Here is a 19,861-nt window from a genome sequence, read left to right as displayed (position 1 = left end):
AGTTTAGTAAGGACTCTTCCTGCTGCATTTTGAGCTAACTGAAACTGATGTATTTATTGGAACATCCAGACACAAAGGCATTACGATAATCCAACCTAAAGGTAACAAAAGCATGAACTTTTTTTTTTTTGCATCATGCACTGACATAATATTTTTTATCTTACCAATATTTCTGAGATGAAAGAAAGCTATCCTCATAATGTTATCAATATGAGTTTCAAATGAAAGACTGGAGTCAATGATCACCCCAAGGTCTTTTACTGCTGCATGTGAAGAAACAGAAAGGCCATCCAGAGTTGCTATGTAATCAGACACCTACTTCTGGCTGCATGTGGTCCTTGTACAAGTACTTCTGTCTTGTCAAAGTTAAGTAGAAAGAAGTCAATAAGTATTCAGTGTCTAATCTGTAAGAGTCCTTTACAGATTCTTCAATTGTATTAAGCTGGTGTCTCTCATCTGGCTTTGCAGAAACATACAACTGTGTGTCATCAGCATAACGGTGGAAGCTAATACCATGCTTACAGATATTACCCAGAAGTAACCTATATATAAAGAAAAAAGCAATGGGCCTAAGACAGAACCTTGTGGAACACCAAACTTTACCTTAGTATGCATAGAAAAATCAGCAAACTGATAACTATCAGTTAAGGCCAAGTTTACATTAGACCGTATCTGTCTCGTTTTCTTCACGGATGCACTGTCCGTTTACATTAAAACGCCGGGAAACGGGAATCCGCCAGGGTCCACGTATTCAATCCAGATCGTGTCTGGTCCGGTGCTGTGTAAACATTGAGAATACGCGGATACGCTGTGCTGAGCTCTAGCTGGCGTCGTCATTGGACAACGTCACTGTGACATCCACCTTCCTGATTCGCTGGCGTTGGTCATGTGACGCGACTGCTGAAAAACGGCGCGGACTTCTGCCTTGTATCACCTTTCATTAAAGAGTATAAAAGTATGAAAATACTGCAAATACTGATGCAAATACTGCCCATTGTGTAGTTATGATTGTCTTTAGGCTTGCCATCCTTCCACTTGCAAGTGGTAAGTGACGCGCATGCCCGATATGCACTGGGATCACACACACAGCGGCTCAGTCCCGAATCACTGCTCGTGCGCTTCACTCGCGCGCTCTGTGAGCTGCGCAGGGCCGGAGTGCGCACCCTCCAGAGGGCACTCGCTGTTCAGGGCGGAGTGATTTGGAGCGCAGGATGCCTGCGGAGCTGAGCGTATCCGTGTATTGGCGTTGTTGTGTGCACGCGAATCGTGTATTGGCGTTGCTGTGTGCACGCTAATCGTTTTAAAAACGTTGATCTGATGATCCGCTGATACGGTCTAATGTAAACCCCACCTAAATAAGACCTGACCCAGGAGAGGGCTGTTCCCTTGACACCCACAGTGTTTTCTAGTCCATCAAGGAGAATGGTGTGATCAGTGGTGTAAAAGGCTGCAGTAAGGTCAAGCAATGCAAGAAGGGAGAGACAGCCCTGATCAGAGGCCATTTACTACTTTAAAGGATATACACAGAACTTTTATTTTTAAGTAAATTTCTGAGTGGATAGTATCTCCATCCTTGACTCTTGTATGCTGCATAAATGGGAATTATATATATATATATATATATATATATATATATATATATATATATATATATATATATATATATATATAAATTTTTTTGAGAGTTAAAATCGACCGCAAAATTGGCATTTGAGCTGCCTCGCTGAGCCAGCCATCCCTGAGTGCGTGACGTCACAGCAGTAACTGGTTTTAAGGCTGAGGCCTTTTACAGCTATAGACTAAAGTCACAAATATTAATTTATGGTGAAAGTAAGAAATACCGTTACTGACTTGCTTAACTAAGACTGATTTGACTTCATTGATTATGGGTTGACTCTCATTAAAACAGGATAGGTGTTATAACTTATGCAACATACATGTACATGCATGCATTTTCACTGATAAAACATAAAAGGCTAATTAAATAATCAGATGAACTGAGACAATCACATTCTGAAGCAAATTAAATTATCTTATACCGGTAACTTAAACACAATACAAGTTACATGCATTAATCTAAATGCAGGTAAACAGTGTGGTGTTTTTGTTGTTTTTTTTATCCAAATGAGAGTTGGAGCTTACCCGTCTGTGTTCTCACTTCTTGAAGGCTGATTGTTTTGAAACAATCTGACTTTCAGTTGTTCGTTCAGTTCTCAGTTCATTCACTTCTTCCATGTAAGCGCGAGATTGCAGCAATATCCAGTTTAGAAATAAGACTGCTGCTCCACTCATTCTCCATTCTCTCCATTACTGAGTACTCCGCCATTACTGCTCGGCTCAGGCAATTACTAAAACCCAGGATGGAATGGGAGGTCACCAGTTTTAGCAACAACCGCGGGGAGGTCACTGCTCGAGTGATATGCCACATCCCGTTCCGTCCCGGGTTTTTACCAACAACCCTCGGCTCACTCCGGGAAAACTGGTGCAACTAAACTCACTTTCCTTCAAAAAAATAAATAAATAAATTTTATAAATAATAAATACTTTCTTTTTATTGTAGTTTTATTTAATTGATACTGCACCCTCTTTCAGTACAGGCTTATAGCCAACGCTCCTCAACAGATCAGAGGTCTCATATGAGTCTTCAGTAAAATGTGCAGAGCAGAGGAGACACCACTTTGTAGGCGCCCAATGCGCCCGTGAACAACTCGCAAAACGTGTCCAAATCTTTGCAGTTTGAACATTCTTGGGCCATGAATGCAGCGTAAATCCACCTTCTGTCATGTTGCTGCACCCGCCAGCAACACATCTACATGGCATGGTGATAAATTAGCTCAAAATGGAGGATCGGAGTTGCAGTCAGCTCTGTGTTTTAGTATAGCGGAAATAGCGATGAGACCGACGGACTTCCTGCTGTGACATCACGGACGTCGAGGTCATTCACTCAGACCGCTACCTATATGACTCACTTTAATCATAAAAATTACTATATTAGATTTGTTAACGCTTAAAACTATTCCTGTGCCATTCTTGAGGTGTCAAGGCATTTATAAACAAAAAGTGAGGCCATGGCTCTGTGTATATGCTTTAACCAGTGCTGTCTCAGTGCTATGATGAGGTCTAAAGGCCAATTTATGCTGACAATGCAGTCCTCGCAGATGGCGTCTGCGTAGCCCCCCCCACCTTCGCAGACGCTCTGCGCGCACCTCCCAAAAATTGTGACCACCGCAGAAGCCTCGCAGACAGCGTCGCAGACAAGAGGGCTCTGATTGGTCCACTCTACATCCGCTGTACATGCACTTCTGCTTCCCTACTTTCCTGGTTTGGTTTGTTTTCACGACCGCCATTTTTAAAAACACGAGCGAGGATGGAGCAGCACGAAGAGCGGTTGATCGAGGAAGTGAGGAAGTACGTACATCTATACGACTCCAGTTCTAGTCATTATAAGTAACCGGAGGATAAACACTCCACTAACCACACCCACCAACTACTCCTAGCGACTTCGCGCCCCCTTGCGTTGTGGCGGTGAATAACATCGCGCACGCCTATTACTCCCCGCTCAACGATAAATTACAACCGTCTGTGAAAAGCTATCTGCGAAAGCCTTGTCACAAGAGCATGCAGAGGCCCTAAATCCTGAGTGATACATTTCATGGATGTTATCCCTGTGTAGATATGAGCATAAATGCTGTGCCACAGCTTTTTGTAGGATCTTGGCGATAAATGGGAAGTTTGATATTGGCCTATAATTGAACAGCCAACAGGAGTCAAGGTCAGTTTTTTTTTTTAATCAGGGGTTTGATAACTGCTAGTTTAAAGGATTTGGCCCAAATCCTTTAAACTAGTAGTTATCAAACCCCGATTAAAAAATAATTTGTAATTATTAAAAAAATTAAAAAATAATTTTTTTAAACCCCGATTAAAAAATAATTTTTGGAAGAGGTTCAATTGCTTCTGGTATATCTGTTTGAGAGTCATGTAGGTAAGGCTTCGAGTACACAAGTTGAAGATGTGGAACTTGGTGAAGTTCAATTTCTCTGAGGAGTAAAAAATTCTACCTGCTGATCTGATGGTTACGTTGGTAACTACAGGGTTACCGAAATTGTTTGGCCTTAAATTAGTAGTTTGAAATTTTGTCAGATATTTTCAATCTTGTCATTGAAAAAATTCATGAAATAGTTGCTACTGCATATTTCAGGTACGCATGTGTCAATGGTGGTCCTTTTCCTAGTTAATTTTGCTACAGTATTGAATAAGAATCTCGGATTATTTTTGTTTTCCTCTATTAGGGTGGAGAGATGCATTGAACTAGCAGCACTAGGAGCTTTCCTGTACTTCAAGAGGCTCTCCTTCCATGCATATTAGAATACTACCAATTTTGTTTGATGCCATATATGTTCTAATTTTCGAGTGTTCTGTTATAAGGTGCATCTGTAATAATTATACCAGGGCACTAGGCTTTTTCTCTCTAATCAGTTTTCTTTTAAGTGGAGCTACATTCGGGGAACATTGACTCTAAGCATTCAGTTGTCTGATCAAGTTATATGGGGTCTGATGATGAGCCAATCAAAGCTGATAACTCTGGGAGAATACTGATGAAACTTTATGCAGTAGTTGATGTGAATGTACTGTACATTTGACACAGTAGTGTGGCAAGGTGCATGTATTATTGCTCAGACATATTTTGAAGATGATGAGATCTCTGGTAACTTCTGGCTGTGGAAGTGTGACTATATTTAATCTGAATATTAGTATTAGATCAAGAGTGTGACCACTATTATGAGTAGGTCCTGTGACATTCTGATTAACCCCTACTGAATCTAGAATGGGCACAAACAGTGTTTTCAGAGGGCCTTCTAAGTTATCGAAGTGAATATTAAAGTATCCAATAACTAAGGCTTTGTCTAAGGAAATGACCAGGTCTGAGATGAAATCGACACATTCAGAAATTCAGAATATGGCCCCAGAGGCCTGTGAATAACAAGTAACAAAATTGACAGGGTAGACTTATTTTTTGTGGCTACATGTGTTAGTATGAACAACTTAAAATGTATTGAATTTATAACCAGGTTTTTGTGTTATGTCTAGATGATAATTATTATAAATAACTGTGACACCTCCTCCTCTGCCAGTTAGACAAGGCTGGTGTATATAATTGTAGAAGATGAAGAAGCCTTTATTTGTCACATGCACACATAAGCACAGTGAAATTCGTCCTCTGCATTTAACCCATCTGAAGCAATGAATACACACATTACAGCACCAGGGTAGCAGTTGGCGGTTAGGTACCTTGCTCAAGGGCATTTCAGCCCAAGGCTGCCCCATGTTAACCTAACTGCATGTCTTTGAACTGTGGGGGGAAAATGGAGCACCCGGAGGAAACCCATGCAGCAGACATCCCAACCTGACAAAATTTGTTTCAAGGAGGTCCCCCCCCTTTGGGGAATTGGTTTTTTTGGAGGTGGGGGTGGGGGGGTACGGGGGTACTCCCCCAGAAAATGTTGGATTTGGTTGATGTGATTTCCTGCATTCTGGTGGATTTTGGGGTGGCCTTTTGGAGACGAACAATACCTGAAATCACTCAGATTCATAGCTGCCCCCAGCCCATAAACTATGATGACTACAATGTGCCATATATTAAGCTCCTTACTGATTGAATCTGGACACCCAGAGTATTCCTTACTCTTATCAGACAAGGGTACACTTTTGTGTAGTCTGATGTAAAATGTGTCTTATATTTTCATTTCTTGCGGCACTATGCTTCTGTCATGATGCTCCTGCTCCTCTGCACTGACTGACTGAATCATCGTTAGAGGGAGAAGTGCGCGGAAGATGGCGGCCGGTTCAGCTCTTCTCCTCTCTACTGCTTTGGCCAAACAGCGCACGCAGAGCCGGAAGAAAACATGCCTCACGCGCCGTTGCCGCCACATTGGAAGCGCGTGCGCACACACATATGAACCACCAGAGGGCATGCGCATACACTTTTTTTTTTTTCTTAAACCGGAAATACACGTTGTGAAATTGGCTGCGTCATAAACCGCACTCTATCCTACTCAATAGTGTGCCGCCACGCCACAGGCTGCGTGGGCCTGTTATTGTAACGTACACAAGTTTGCATCTGGTCGGTTCGGGCTGAAGCTTGCTCTAGATTCCTTGAGATTGTATGTAATTTGCGGGCATCAGGGAGCCGCTATCGATATGCGGGAGATTCCTGGAACTTCCGGGAGATTTGGGATGTCTGCATGCAGACATGGAGAGAATATGCAAACTCCACACAGAAAAGCCCCCATCAGCTGCTGGGCTCGAACCCAGAACCTTCTTGCTGTGAGGCAACAGTGCTAACCACTACACCACTGTGCCTCCCCTATCCAGGAGGACTAGCTTTATTTAAAGCTACATACTCATTTGGTTTTATTTATGTTTCCATTAAACACAGTACATTAAACTACTGATCAATAATAAGTTCATTAACAATTAGCAATTTAGACATAAGAGATCTAACATTTAAGAGTCCTACCTTTAGATCAAAGGTTCTGGCAGTGGCTGTACAGTCAGTATGATCTAATTTTATATTAATTAGATTACTAGAACAAAATGAATATTTATACTTTTTTTGTATAGCTTGAGGACCAGACACAGTTTCGATATAGGCCCTGTCCACACGGCAACGGATTCAGGTGACTCCGATACAATTGCTTATCGTTTAGGCCTGGCGTCCACACGGCACCGGCGTTTTGGGTGCCCAAAACGCAATCTTTTTGAGAAAGGGTTCCAGAGTGGAAAGATCTGGCAATGTTGCCGTTGTGAAGTCGTCTGGATGAGTAGAACGGATTTGTTTACGATGACGTCACAACCACATGACTGTGAGTGCTTCACGCCGGGTAGAAGTGTAACGAATATCACCAGGAAAAAGCCTTACAGAGCACTAGTGAGAGTGAAACACGAGCTTGGATATTATTATTATTATTATTATTATTATGTTCAGTGTTAGTTCACAGTAGTAATGCAACAAGCAGAATAGTGACAGTAATAGTGAAGCAAAAACATGCAATTGTACAAACACTGCAGCTCTACAGCAAAATATTCATTTATGAAATGGTCTGATTCTTAACACCAGTAGTGCCAATGATCTTCTCATTGCGATGCGAGTTGTCAACAAATCCTATAACTTGGTTCATGAAACGCGCTTACAAAATATTTTCACTGTGAATATTTATTGTGTAATGGTGCAATCCCGCCAGCAAAAATAGGGGAAAAAAGGAGCGATCTCACCTCTTCAGATGTTGTTTTAAGTCCGACAATACATTCCTCAAAAAGGGCGTAGAGGAGCAAATTAATCCAATTTATTCCGGACCATTAAAGACACCGCCCTCCGCGTAGAATCATACGTCATCCTCGCCGCCATATTGGAGAGGTCAAAGCGGAGAATAAAGATTAGCTGCGTTTAACTGTACCAACAGGTTTACCGTCCAAACGAGATCATATGGGATTACCTTTCACAGGTGAGAAACAACAAATTAATCCATCAACATGTATCATTCAATTTATTCCGGACCATTGAAGACGCCGCCTTCCGCATAGAATCATACGTCATCCTCGCCGCCATTTTGGATAGGTCAAAGCGGAGAATAAAGATTAGCTGCGTTTAACTGTACCAACAGGTTTTCTGTCCAAACGAGATCACATGGGATTACCTTTCACAGGTGAGACTGGAAAAATACTTTTCATTGTATTTGGTCATTATAATGTAATTTTACAAACAGATTTTCCTGACTTTGTGGCTAATATGAAGTCTCGCGCATAATAGTTTATGCGCATGCGTCGTTACTTCTTCTATTGTTCTGGTGTCTCCGAAGGGACCGTCTTACAGCGCCCCTAGAGGTGTGGCATGTGTATTGCATCGTTTTCAGCAAGCGTTGCGTTGCCATATGGACCTGATATTTTACTGATTGTTGCCCATTTGGACGCGATATATTTTTAAATAACATCTCGTTGCCGTTGTCGTGTGGATGTAGCCATAGTGGAACCTGAGTGATCACTCTGTGCAGCTAGCAAACAAAGAAGCAGTTTAGCCTGTTTGTCTGCTTCCTGGCCTTGGGTCTGGATTGTCACACGTTAACTAGGCCTGTTCTGAAACTATGAGCTATAATTCAAGAAATGAGAGCAGCACCTTCCTGAGTGGGACCCTAACAGGCCAGCCTTCCCCTAAAAACTACTCCAATTATCTGTAAAGCCCACATTGTTTTCGAAGTACCACCTGGACAACCGGCAATTCAGTGACTATAACCTGCTGTAAGCTACATCTCTATGCTGCATTGGGATGGGGCCAGAGCATATTACAGCATTCGACATCACCTTTGCCAATTTAAACACCTCTACAAAGTTACTCTTAGTAACCTCAGACTGACTAAGGCATATATATTGTTACCTCATATGTGAAATAGCTATCTTTGAAAACCTATACTTGCCTAAGACCCGAAGATTACCTCCTGTGTCTGGCACCCAGGCTCCCGGTATGCACCCAACTAAAACTGCTGGTGCCCCAAAGGCCTAGCTAATTTCACGTGCCATAAGATAGAGTCTCTTATAACCAGAGCTCTTTCAGGTTTTTCAGGGGGTGCTTCACTGAGAGAGCAAACCTGTTAGACATGTGAAGTGGAGAAGAGTGGTACTCCCATGGGCGAGCCTCAGTGGTAGTTTTGGCTCTGCGATTATGTTGCTGAATTGTCACTCATTCGCCCCGCTGTGAGAGCTCCAATGCTGGAGTTGAGGGATTGCTAACTCCACGTAAGGCATGCAGATTTTCCCCTGCAGAAACTACACTGCTCTCACTCTCACTAACCCTCTCTAGAGTCTGCATGCACACCTCTAAAGCTGCAATTTTCTCTGTCAGAGAGCTAATTAATACACGCACCACAAATAAAGCTATTACTAGCAAGGGAGGAAGAATAACTAAACATCCTGCACTCAACACGCTGAACAAGCTGAATGTGTGCTATGATTTTACGTACCTTAATCAAAGATCTGTTGATATTAAGGCAGATTTGATGTAGATGACCTCCGATTGCTGTCTTTGCACAGGAAGGTAAAACTTGCAGTCTTTGGCTCTGAAAAACAATTAAAATGTGGAAGAAGGGAAAGTGAAAATGCAACAAAATAAAAATGATGGTGGAAAATTATTTGTAGAAAAGATGAAAAAGAATGTAGATTAAACGCTGACACAGAAAGAAAAAAGACTCACAGCAAACACTTCAAAAAATTAAGTAAAAATCTTATTCAACAGGGTTATTCAATCAACATGATTTCACCTTTGCTCATTACCAGGGGCATGGAGAATCACCTTGATATGTTCTTGTGCTTGTGGGAATGCAGGCCAAGACCTTCCAACAAAGTCACAGAATGACCATATAACATTGTATGGTATGTAAATACCATAGTCATATGGCCATCACTTTTTTTCTTGTGACCTCAGACATGTTAAAGCTCATGTATACCTTGGAAATATTGATATAGCAGCTTAGATTCCTTTTTCCCCATCATCTCCTTTCAGCTCCTGTCATCCCAGGCTGCCGGAGCTCCATGGCTACTAGCTTGAGTTGGGTTGCCTCATTAGTTTGGATTGTGCATGAGTAAGCTATAAACTATTCTGTTGCTCAATACAACACTCAGTCCCTCAGTAAGTGTGCTTTCCCAGAGCACTCTGAGTTTTTCATGTTGCCTGCCATCTGGCGACCTGCTAGCCTGTAAATATGTGCTACTAGTATGATTAAGCAGTTCTCCTTCACTATACCATGCTCTCCACCACTGACCTTGTGAAGTTGGCTTGACTTCACTAGCATGCATCCTGCAGTAACGTCCACTCCTTGTGGTTAGCCGCCAAGTTAATCTTAATTTCCCTGAGGGAACCCACTCAAAGCAATAAAGTTTTATCTAATCTAATCTAAGTTAGCTGGTTTCCACTATATGCAATTTTAGATTAACAAGCCATGTTGCAGGTTCATCCTTGTGCAGCCAATGTCTAAGCTCCCTGGAAGCTGAGGAATAACAGCAGCCATGTGTCTATTGCCTCAGCATGGGTGATCTTAGAGAAGCAGTCTTCAGTTTGAATGTTCTCTGCACTGACTGTACTGACTAATGCCAAAGTAGCATGTGCAACTGCCAGATTTAGAGCCTGACCCAAGAGTCATAACTTAAAGAACCTGTTAATAGTAAAGATCCATACCCAATAATGACTGATAAGCAAAGTTGGAAGTCAAGAAATTGATGAGTCTCTTTCTAGGTGTGTAGATGGTCTGGTGCCAGGTATAGCACAGCAGAAATTGCGGATCCTCCTATACGGTGTGAAAGCTCTCGCTTTTCAGCAAAGTGAATCTCAAAGCTGATTCTCCATCCTGCCATACATCCAAGGAGCATAGGGACTCTGTTTGCAGCCATAGCTAGAGACCTTTCCATTCTGACAGTGAACTGACAATTGAAAAGTATTCAACAGTTCAACTGTGGCATCGGCAGTATCTGGAACTGAATCATAATTAGCTTTTAAAACCTCACATGCATCGAAGCTCAAAAATGGTGGCAGCCTGGGTTGGACTGAATACTGACATGTTACTCATCGCATTGAATGTGGTGTTCTACACAGTATCAGGTATGAAATATTTTGTTGTACCACAAAACCAGTCTAAACACTATACTGAAAACATTAAAGCAGTATGTTTTATACCACATGCTAGAACATGCTTTGGCTGCACAGTATGCTCCTTTGGTCACATAGGGGAGAGCGGGGTAAGATGAGCCACTTTTTACATTTTTCATCATAACTACATGTTAAAGCCATTTTTGCTTCCAGTCTACACACCATACCAAATTTCAAAGTGTACTGTTACTATCTGAGCAAAAAACAATTGATAAGCTCTTATGATTAGAGTGATATTACCTCTTGAAAAAAAAATGTCAAGTGGCTCAACTTACCCCATGCACGGGGTAAGATGAGCCACTGTGTGGGGTAAACTGAGCCAACACAAATCATGTTAGGTTAACAAAGTAAACAACTTTTATTATTAGAAATGCAATCAATGAATCAAGTCAAGTCAATCAAGTGGGGGATAGGGCCGTTGCATAGAGAAGGGGAGATGAAGAGAGAGGTGATAGAACGAGATGGGATAGGGAGGGATAGATAGATGGATAGAGAGAGATATATGCGTAGATAGATAGAAAGAGGGATGGTTAGAGAGGGAATGAGAGATATACTATCTCATCTCATCTCATTATCTCTAGCCGCTTTATCCTTCTACAGGGTCGCAGGCAAGCTGGAGCCTATCCCAGCTGACTACGGGCGAAAGGCGGGGTACACCCTGGACAAGTCGCCAGGTCATCACAGGGCTGACACATAGACACAGACAACCATTCACACTCACATTCACACCTACGGTCAATTTAGAGTCACCAGTTAACCTAACCTGCATGTCTTTGGACTGTGGGGGAAACCGGAGCACCCGGAGGAAACCCACGCGGACACGGGGAGAACATGCAAACTCCACACAGAAAGGCCCTCGCCGGCCCCGGGGCTCGAACCCAGGACCTTCTTGCTGTGAGGCGACAGCGCTAACCACTACACCACCGTGCCGCCAGATATATACTATATTATAGAAATTACTAAAACAGTAGAGCAGTGCCAAAAAAATCTTATTTCTTTCAGTAGGTTAAAACATTGCTAAAACATGCAGCAATCATTCCATCAATCATTTCATCATTATTCAATGTTCCAAGTGTTCAAATTGCAAGGGAACACCATTTGCCTCTCCCTCCGTGCTGTCTCCCCAACAGTAAAGGGGCGGGGCAATTTTTTCACAATATCCTGTCTTGACAGGACAGCCTCATCTTTCTCTTTGAAGACAAAGGTTGGCTTTCTTGCAGAGCCATGGCATGACCGGCTTCTTTTGAGAAATCTTGCCTCTATTTCGAAGACATCCAATTTAATTATCTGGCCAATGAAGAAATGCACTTTCACCAACTTGGTATAACCTGTCTCTACCTCTCCATTCTTTATCTTTTCAATGAACCTAGTCAGAGTCATCCTGTCCAAATGCATATCCCTCGCCACAGCCCGAACAGGCCTGCCTTTCCTGACTTCCTCTGCGGCTCTCTCCAAAACTGCACGGGACTGTGCGGCCCTGTCTGTTTTTCTTTTGTATGAGTGTGGCATCATGCACACCTGTAATAACAGAGGGCATTATTTTATTTATTAAAAACGTTTTAAACATATTATTTATATTAACATGTTATTTATTTGTTTGTTTATTTGTTGTTGTTGTTGTCATATATGACCAGCAAATGTGAAAACTTAAGTGTCATCCATATTGGGTAAGCTCAGCCACCAATGGGGTAAGTTGAGCCAGTGGCTCAACTTGCCCCACATCTAATGGCTCATCTTACCCCGTGGCCACAATTTTGTAGAAAAATGCTAATAAAGGGGATTAGGCTAATCAAAATTATTTTTATTAGCATTCATATCATAGCTTAGAAAGCCACTAACTTAACCCTAATGTGTCTAAATATTATTCTCCTTTTGTCTTCTCTAAATCACCTTCACTGTGGACAAACATGGAATTGACTTAGAAAGCACAAAAACACATTTTTATAAATATCTCCCTCACCTAGTTTGACATGTGGTGCTCCTCTCCACAAGTGTAAGTAAATGGTCCCGCCCCCCTTTGAATGTGGTCACATGGTCACATTTGTTTACTGTTTCTTAGAAACAGGGGGTGGCTCATCTTACCCCCTGGCTCATCTTACCCCGCTCTCCCCTACTGTAGGTCAGTAATTAGTAGATATGTTTGGATACAAATCTTGGATACAAGCGAGAGCATTTTTATTTTGACAGTAATGACTGTCTCATTTGCCCCTTCTCATATAAGCAGGCTAATTAGCCACATTATACAGAATAATAAAGATGAAAATGCAATTTGTTGTCTGACTTGTCTCTCACATCAGACTTTAAACCAGTCCGGTCCTGGTTATGGACACATCCTGCACAACACTAGTCCCCTTTTCGAGTGTCAGTAATTCTACACCTTAAGGGGCATGTTATCTCTTGCTGTTAATTACAGGGGTGATTCCATTCTTTAGAAGGGGAAACAGGGCACAAACAGACTTTCAGCCATCACTGTCCTGCATGCTGGGTTGCCTTTCCCTACTTCTAAACCCCACATTTGGCATGGATATTGGGGGGAGGAACTGTCATGTTCTGGTTTTGGGAATCATAAAATATGTATTTAACATATCTGAATTTACATAAAGTTTTAATTCAGGGTAAGATGTAAATTATTGTTTGTTTCCATATCTTATTTTTCAGGAATTTATTTGTTTGATATGACCTATATCGACTCCGCATACCCAGCCACCGACAGCATCATAGAGACTGAGCAGAGGACCAATCAGATGAACAATCTTCTCCGGGTCATCTCCGACCTTCAGGTGTCCTGTAACTACGGTCAGTCACATATACGTTATGGCAGTTTATATTTTCTGTATTTTAAAAATAAGAATCAACTGTGATGGAGCACAATAGACCATCAGTAATGCCAGGAGAAGGGACCCACTGAGTAACCATGAAGAAAACTATTACCTGTGTTTCTTTTTCCTGTTGTTTCTAGGCAACATTATAAAATGTTTTTGTTTATTATTTAGCTACTCCTGATCTACAGTGCCTTGCATAAGTATTCAGTCCCCTTGAACATATTTTGTAGTGTTAAAACCTGGAATTAAAATGTACTTGAAATTTTCATTTGCACGATATGTTTATCATCTGACATTATTCTGAAATAAATGTTAGTTAAAGAAAAATGGAGAAATTTGTTGTCTGCATTACTGTTTATCCCTCTTGGTCAAGGCATGGTAGAACCACTTGTAGTACAGCTGCAGGTCTTCTGGGATATGTTTGTACGAGCTTTGCCCATCTGGAGCATGAATTTTTTTTTTTTTTTGCCCATTCATCTTTGCAAAAATCTTCAGGCTTTGTCAAATTGGATGAAGTCTGTTGGTGAACAGCAATTTTCAGTCTGTATCTTTGTCACAGATTCCCAATCATTTTGAGGTCTAGGCCATTCTAATGCATTCAGGTTTTACATTTGAACTATTCCAGTGTAGCTTTACCGGCGAGTGGCCTAGTGGTTAGCGTGTCCGCCTCTCGATCGGGAGATTGCGAGTTCTACTCACGGTTGGGTCATACCAAAGACCATCATAAAAATGGTGCCTACTGCCATCTAGCAAAGCATGCTGTAATACAGATGCAAGTGGGGAGTCAAACTCTCACAGCTACCAGAGGACTAGTAGCTGTAGCACTACTGTAGCACTAGTAGCAGGACCACTGTAACCCTAGCTACTGTATGTAATATAGGCGAGCGGTCGAGGGCTATGAAACGGAGATCAGTGCTGCCAAACACGCCATGAATGGTGCAGGAAGGACTTTGAGTATAGCTTTAGCAGTATTCTTGGATTTTTCCTTGCCACTCTTCCATAAAGCCCAGCTTTGTGAAGTGTCAGAGTTATGGTTTTCCTGTGAATGGTCATGATTGTGCCATATTCTTTCAGTTTTAATGGTGCACCATAGGATGTTCAAAGATGTTTAAAATCCTGGGGTATTTTTAAGAACTGAACCCTAACAGATGATTTTCTAGAAATTTGTCTTTGACTTGTTTTGAAAGCTCTTTCTTATAATGTGTTCTTTAACATACTCTGGAGCATTTCAGAAACAGGTTTATAATTAAGTTGAGGTCATGTGACACTTCACTTGCACACAGGTGTACTCAAGACAACTAATTATGTTGCTTTAATGATGATGGCAGCTGGTTGCACCAGAACTGGTTTCACAGCAATGGTTACTTATGCAGTCACAAATCCAAAATCGTCATTCAGTTTTTGAACTGGAAATAATTTTGCAGACTTGACAGATTTTCCCTCCATGTCAGCATTATGGGCTATTTTATGTCGATTCATGAATATAACCCCAGGTACATCCATTTCAGTTCTGATTTGTTAAATGACCAAAAGTGGAAATGTTCAAGGTTATATCACACCTGTAAGTGGTTCATACCCAAACTATTGCCCCAAATTTGGAAGCAGATAATTGTATAGAATGCCTTTGTGTGCTGTAACGTTACCATTTCTCTTCACGGGAACTAAGGGGCCCAAAAATGATCTAGCATAACAATGTCCCTGTGCACAAAGCACAGGCCGTATAGATACATTTTGCAAAGGTTGGTCTGGAAAAACTGAAGTGGCCTGCACAGAGTCCTGGCCTCAACCCTACGGAACTGGAATGCTGACTCAGCACCAGACCTCCTCACTCAACATCAGTGCCTGACCTGTCTTGAAGCTGAATGGACAAATCCCCGGTATCACTCCAAAATCTAGTGAAATGCCTTCCCAGGAGAGTGGAAGTAATTGTATACAACAACAAAGGGGGATTGAATCTAGAGTGGGATGTTCAAAAAACACATATAAGCATCTCAGTGGTCCTTTTTGTCTTTGGTCCAGAGCACACGGTGTCCATTTCTTACAGAAAAAGATGTGGAATACTGACTCATCTGACCACAATACACATTCCCACTGTGTGATGGTCCATCCCAGATGCCTCTGAGCCCAGAGAGGTTGATGGTGCTTCTGGACACGTCAATATAAGGTTTCTTTTTTTACACGGTAAAGTTTTAACTGCCATTTGTGGATGTAACTCCATATTGTAGTGCTTGACAAAGGTTTGCCAACGTAATCCTGAGTCCATGTGGCTATATCAGCTATCGATAAATAACGGTTCTTGATGCAGGTGCCATCTGAATGATCAGAGATCATGAGAGCTTAGCTGTGCACCTGCCCTTTACGTACCAAAATTCCTCCTGATTCCTTGAATGGTTTAATGATAATATGCACCATAGAGAGTGAAATATCCAAATCCCTTCCTATCTTTCTTTGAAGTATGTCATCTTTTAAACATTTCAATCAAACTGGAGGTCCTCAGCCCATCTTTGCTCCTCAAAGACTAGGCCTTTCCCGGATACTGACTTTGTGCCAAATCATAATTACAATCACCTATTGACATCACCCGTTTCAAATCACATCATTATTTAATTGTTTTATGTCATTACTAACCCTGAATTGCCCCTGTCCCAACTTTCTTTGGAATGTTGGGACAGGGGCAAATGAAATAAAGTTGACCAGACAAAACATGAAATATCTTGGGTTCATACTGTCTGCAATGAAATGCAAGTCAAAGTAAATTTAGAAATCACTGCTTTCTTTTTTTTTTTTTTTTAATTTGCGTTTTCCATACCATCCCAAACTTTTCTGAGTTGGACTAAACAAAGATCTACAGTCCCCTCTGAAATCACTGAAACAGCAAGGTCTGGGGTGGGTTTCCCAATAATGTTGCACTTTAGAGCTAAAGAGCGAGTTTAAAGATGCTCTTAAGCAATGAGCATTGTCTCTGTACATAGTTTTCCCAAAGTCACTCGTCAGAAGGAGTCTTAAGAGCAACTTTGCTTAGAGCGTCTTTGCAATGCACATCCTCAGTATAGGCATTAGTAATTGCTATAGGCATTCGTACTGTAACTGCTAAAGGCATTAGTAGTTGCTAAATTCAGTCAATGAGATCGCATGGTGTTTGTTTTTAACCACCTAAAATTATGTTGATATTGTAAAATATGTTGATATTGTATCATCGTTAAGCATTACATATATAATGTGGTAATTAATAATTGAAACTGCAGGGTGTTCCAAAAAAAATTAACATTATTTGAGATGTAAATGATTGATTGATTGATTGATTGATTGATTGATTGATTGATTGATTGATTGATTGATTGATTGAGAGATCAATTTTTTTAAACACCCTGTATTTTACATTTTTGAGCAACAACATTTTTTTTTTAATTTCAAGTGTGGTTTTTTTTCATTAAATGTACACACTTTCACATGAAAAAAATGAGCAAATAATGAGCTAAATAATTCAGTAAATGTTTTCCCCAAATATATGATTTATATCCCGCATCAAACATTTCCAAACTAAACATGTTAACTTTTAACTTTCATCTAGGAGATTGAATCTCGGCATAAACTCACTGGAGACAGCCATGTTTGTTGTTTACATCGGAGCAATATTCAACCTGCGCACATGCAATGTACCATGCTATCACTTTTTTTAAAGCCTTATCTATCTTTATTTATTTATTTATTTATTTATTTATCTATTGCCTGACTCGCCTGGCATGATCATATGTAGATCTACACACAGAAATGCTCATGGAGCCACAGCTGTGACTCAGGTCGGTTGCTAAACTGTTATTTTTGACATTTGAAAACGCAACCAAGCAGTACATAAAAACAATTACTGACTCTCAAAATCAGAAAGCTGTTAAAACTATTGATTTGTGTGGTTACTTTAATGTGTTCAGTTGAAAATCCCCCTGGCTGCAATGTTGATGCTTTTGTTTCAATGGCATTAATGACTTCTATTTTTGTCTGTCTTTATTGTTAAAATAAATCACCCGTGTAGCTTGAAATTGTAATGTCAATTCATGGTATATCCAGGATACACCATGCCTGACTCTCACCATATCCATTTTTTGGCGTCATGAGATGCATTGCTTAATCAGTGGTGGAACTATTTTATGTCATGTGAGCCATCCTTGGCCAATCCCTGCACGGGAATTTTTTGATAAGGGGGAGATTTTTTTATATAATATATACAGTTAGGTCCATATATATTTGGACACTGACACAAATTGTTTTTTTACCTGTTTACTGAAACCTATTCAAGTTATAGTTATATAATGGATATGGACATAAAGTCCAGACTTTCAGCTTTCATTTGAGGGTATCCACATTAAAATTGGATGAAGGGTTTAGGAGTTTCAGCTCCTTAACATGTGCCACCCTGTTTTTAAAGGGACCAAAAGTAATTGGACAATTGACTCAAAGGCTATTTCATGGGCAGGTGTGGGCAATTCCTTTATGTTATTCTCAATTAAGCAGATAAAAGGCCTGGAGTTGATTTGAGGTGTGGTGCTTGCATTTGGAAGATTTTGCTGTGAAGAAAACATGCGGTCAAAGGAGCTCTCCATGCAGGTGAAACAAGCCATCCTTAAGCTGCGAAAACAGAAAAAACCCATCTGAGAAATTGCTACAATATTAGGAGTGGCAAAATCTACAGTTTGGTACATCCTGAGAAAGAAAGAAAGCACTGGTGAACTCATCAATGCAAAAAGACCTGGACACTCACAGAAGACAACAGTGGTGGATGATCGCAGAATAAATTCCATGGTGAAGAGAAACCCTTTCACAACAGCCAACCAAGTGAACAACACTCTCCAGGAGGTAGGTGTATCAATATCCAAATCTACCATAAAGAGAAGACTACATGAAAGTAAATACAGAGGGTTCACTGCATGGTGCAAGCCACTCATAAGCCTCAAGAATAAAAAGGCTAGATTGGACTTTGCTAAAAAACATCTAAACAAGCCAGCACAGTTCTGGAAGAACATTCTTTGGACAGATGAAACCAAGATCAACCTCTACCAGAATGATGGAAATTAAAAAGTATGGCGAAGGCGTGGTACAGCTCATGATCCAAAGCATACCACATCATCTGTAAAACACGGTGGAGGCAGTGTGATTGCTTGGGCATACATGGCTGCCAGTGGCACTGGGTCACTAGTGTTTATTGATGATGTGGCATAGGACAGAAGCAGCCGGATGAATTCTGAGGTATTCAGAGACATACTGTGCGCTCAAATCCAGCCAAATGCAGCCAAACTGATTGGTCGGCGTTTCATAATACAGATGGACAATGACCCAAAACATAAAGCCAAAGCAACCCAGGAGTTTATTAAAGCAAAGAAGTGGAATATTCTTGAATGGCCAAGTCAGTCACCTGATCTCAACCCAATTGAGCATGCATTTCACTTGTTAAAGACTAAACTTCAGACAGAAAGGCCCACAAACAAATAGCAACTGAAAACTGCTGCAGTAAAGGCCTGGCAGAGCATTTAAAAGGAGGAAACACAGCGTCTGGTGATGTCCATGAGTTCAAGACTTCAGGCATTCATTGCCAACAAAGGGTTTTCAACCAAGTATTAGAAATGAACATTTTATTTACAATTATTTAATTTGTCCAATTACTTTTGAGCCCCTGAAATGAAGGGATTGTGTTTAAAAATGCTTTAGTTCCTCACATTTTTATGCAATCATTTTGTTCAACCCACTGAATTAAAGCTGAAAGTCTGAACTTCAACTGCATTTGAATTTTGTTCAAAATTCATTGTGGTAATGTACAGAACCAAAATTAGAACATGGTAGCCGCGGAGTCTTAAAAGTCTTAAATTTAATATTCCAAAATTAAGGCCTTAAAAAGTCTTAAATTGCTTTGCCTAAGTCTTTAATTTTTTAATCAAAGGTCTTAAATTTACTCATACTATTCTACGATGTGAAAACGTGGGTTTTGCATAACATCATTGAATTTCTTGGAGTATGCGCAAAGAAAAAAACAATATTGATACATTTTCGCGCCGGCGCAATCGTCGGAGTCCATGGTGGAGAGGAGACTCCGTGAATCGCAGCATGGGGAAGTGTCGTTTTAATCAGCAGTGGCTTTCAGATGAAAGATATCGTGATTGGGTGAGGGAGGTTCCTGGAAGCGACGTTGAAGCAAGATGCTGTGTTTGTCGAAAGACCTTCAAGTTGTCCACTATAGGTCATTTCGCTTTAGAGTCTCACATGAAGAGCTCAAAGCACATTGCATCTGCCCTCCACCGCCACCAGCCCACCGCTCAGTTCTGCACGGTTCAATCTCCGAATGCACCTGGAGTTGGCACTA

The 19,861-nt window shown here is 41.0% G+C and overlaps 1 protein-coding gene across 4 annotated transcripts in view; it reads left to right on the top strand.

Annotated features, from left to right (window-relative positions):
- The window catches only part of ralgps1 (Ral GEF with PH domain and SH3 binding motif 1), a 259,497-nt gene that overhangs the window by 189,232 nt on the left and 50,404 nt on the right, over nucleotides 1-19,861 (top strand). For all 4 annotated transcript variants that reach the window (XM_060931718.1, XM_060931716.1, XM_060931717.1 and 1 more), the window contains one exon: nucleotides 13,349-13,486. In XM_060931718.1, the coding sequence (XP_060787701.1) occupies nucleotides 13,349-13,486 (138 nt within the window). The remainder of the gene's footprint in view (nucleotides 1-13,348; nucleotides 13,487-19,861) is intronic.

The sequence above is a fragment of the Neoarius graeffei genome, chromosome 10 (assembly GCF_027579695.1).
Source record: "Neoarius graeffei isolate fNeoGra1 chromosome 10, fNeoGra1.pri, whole genome shotgun sequence".
NCBI classification, from domain to species: Eukaryota; Metazoa; Chordata; class Actinopteri; order Siluriformes; family Ariidae; genus Neoarius; species Neoarius graeffei.
This window is presented reverse-complemented; position numbering and strand designations above follow the sequence as displayed.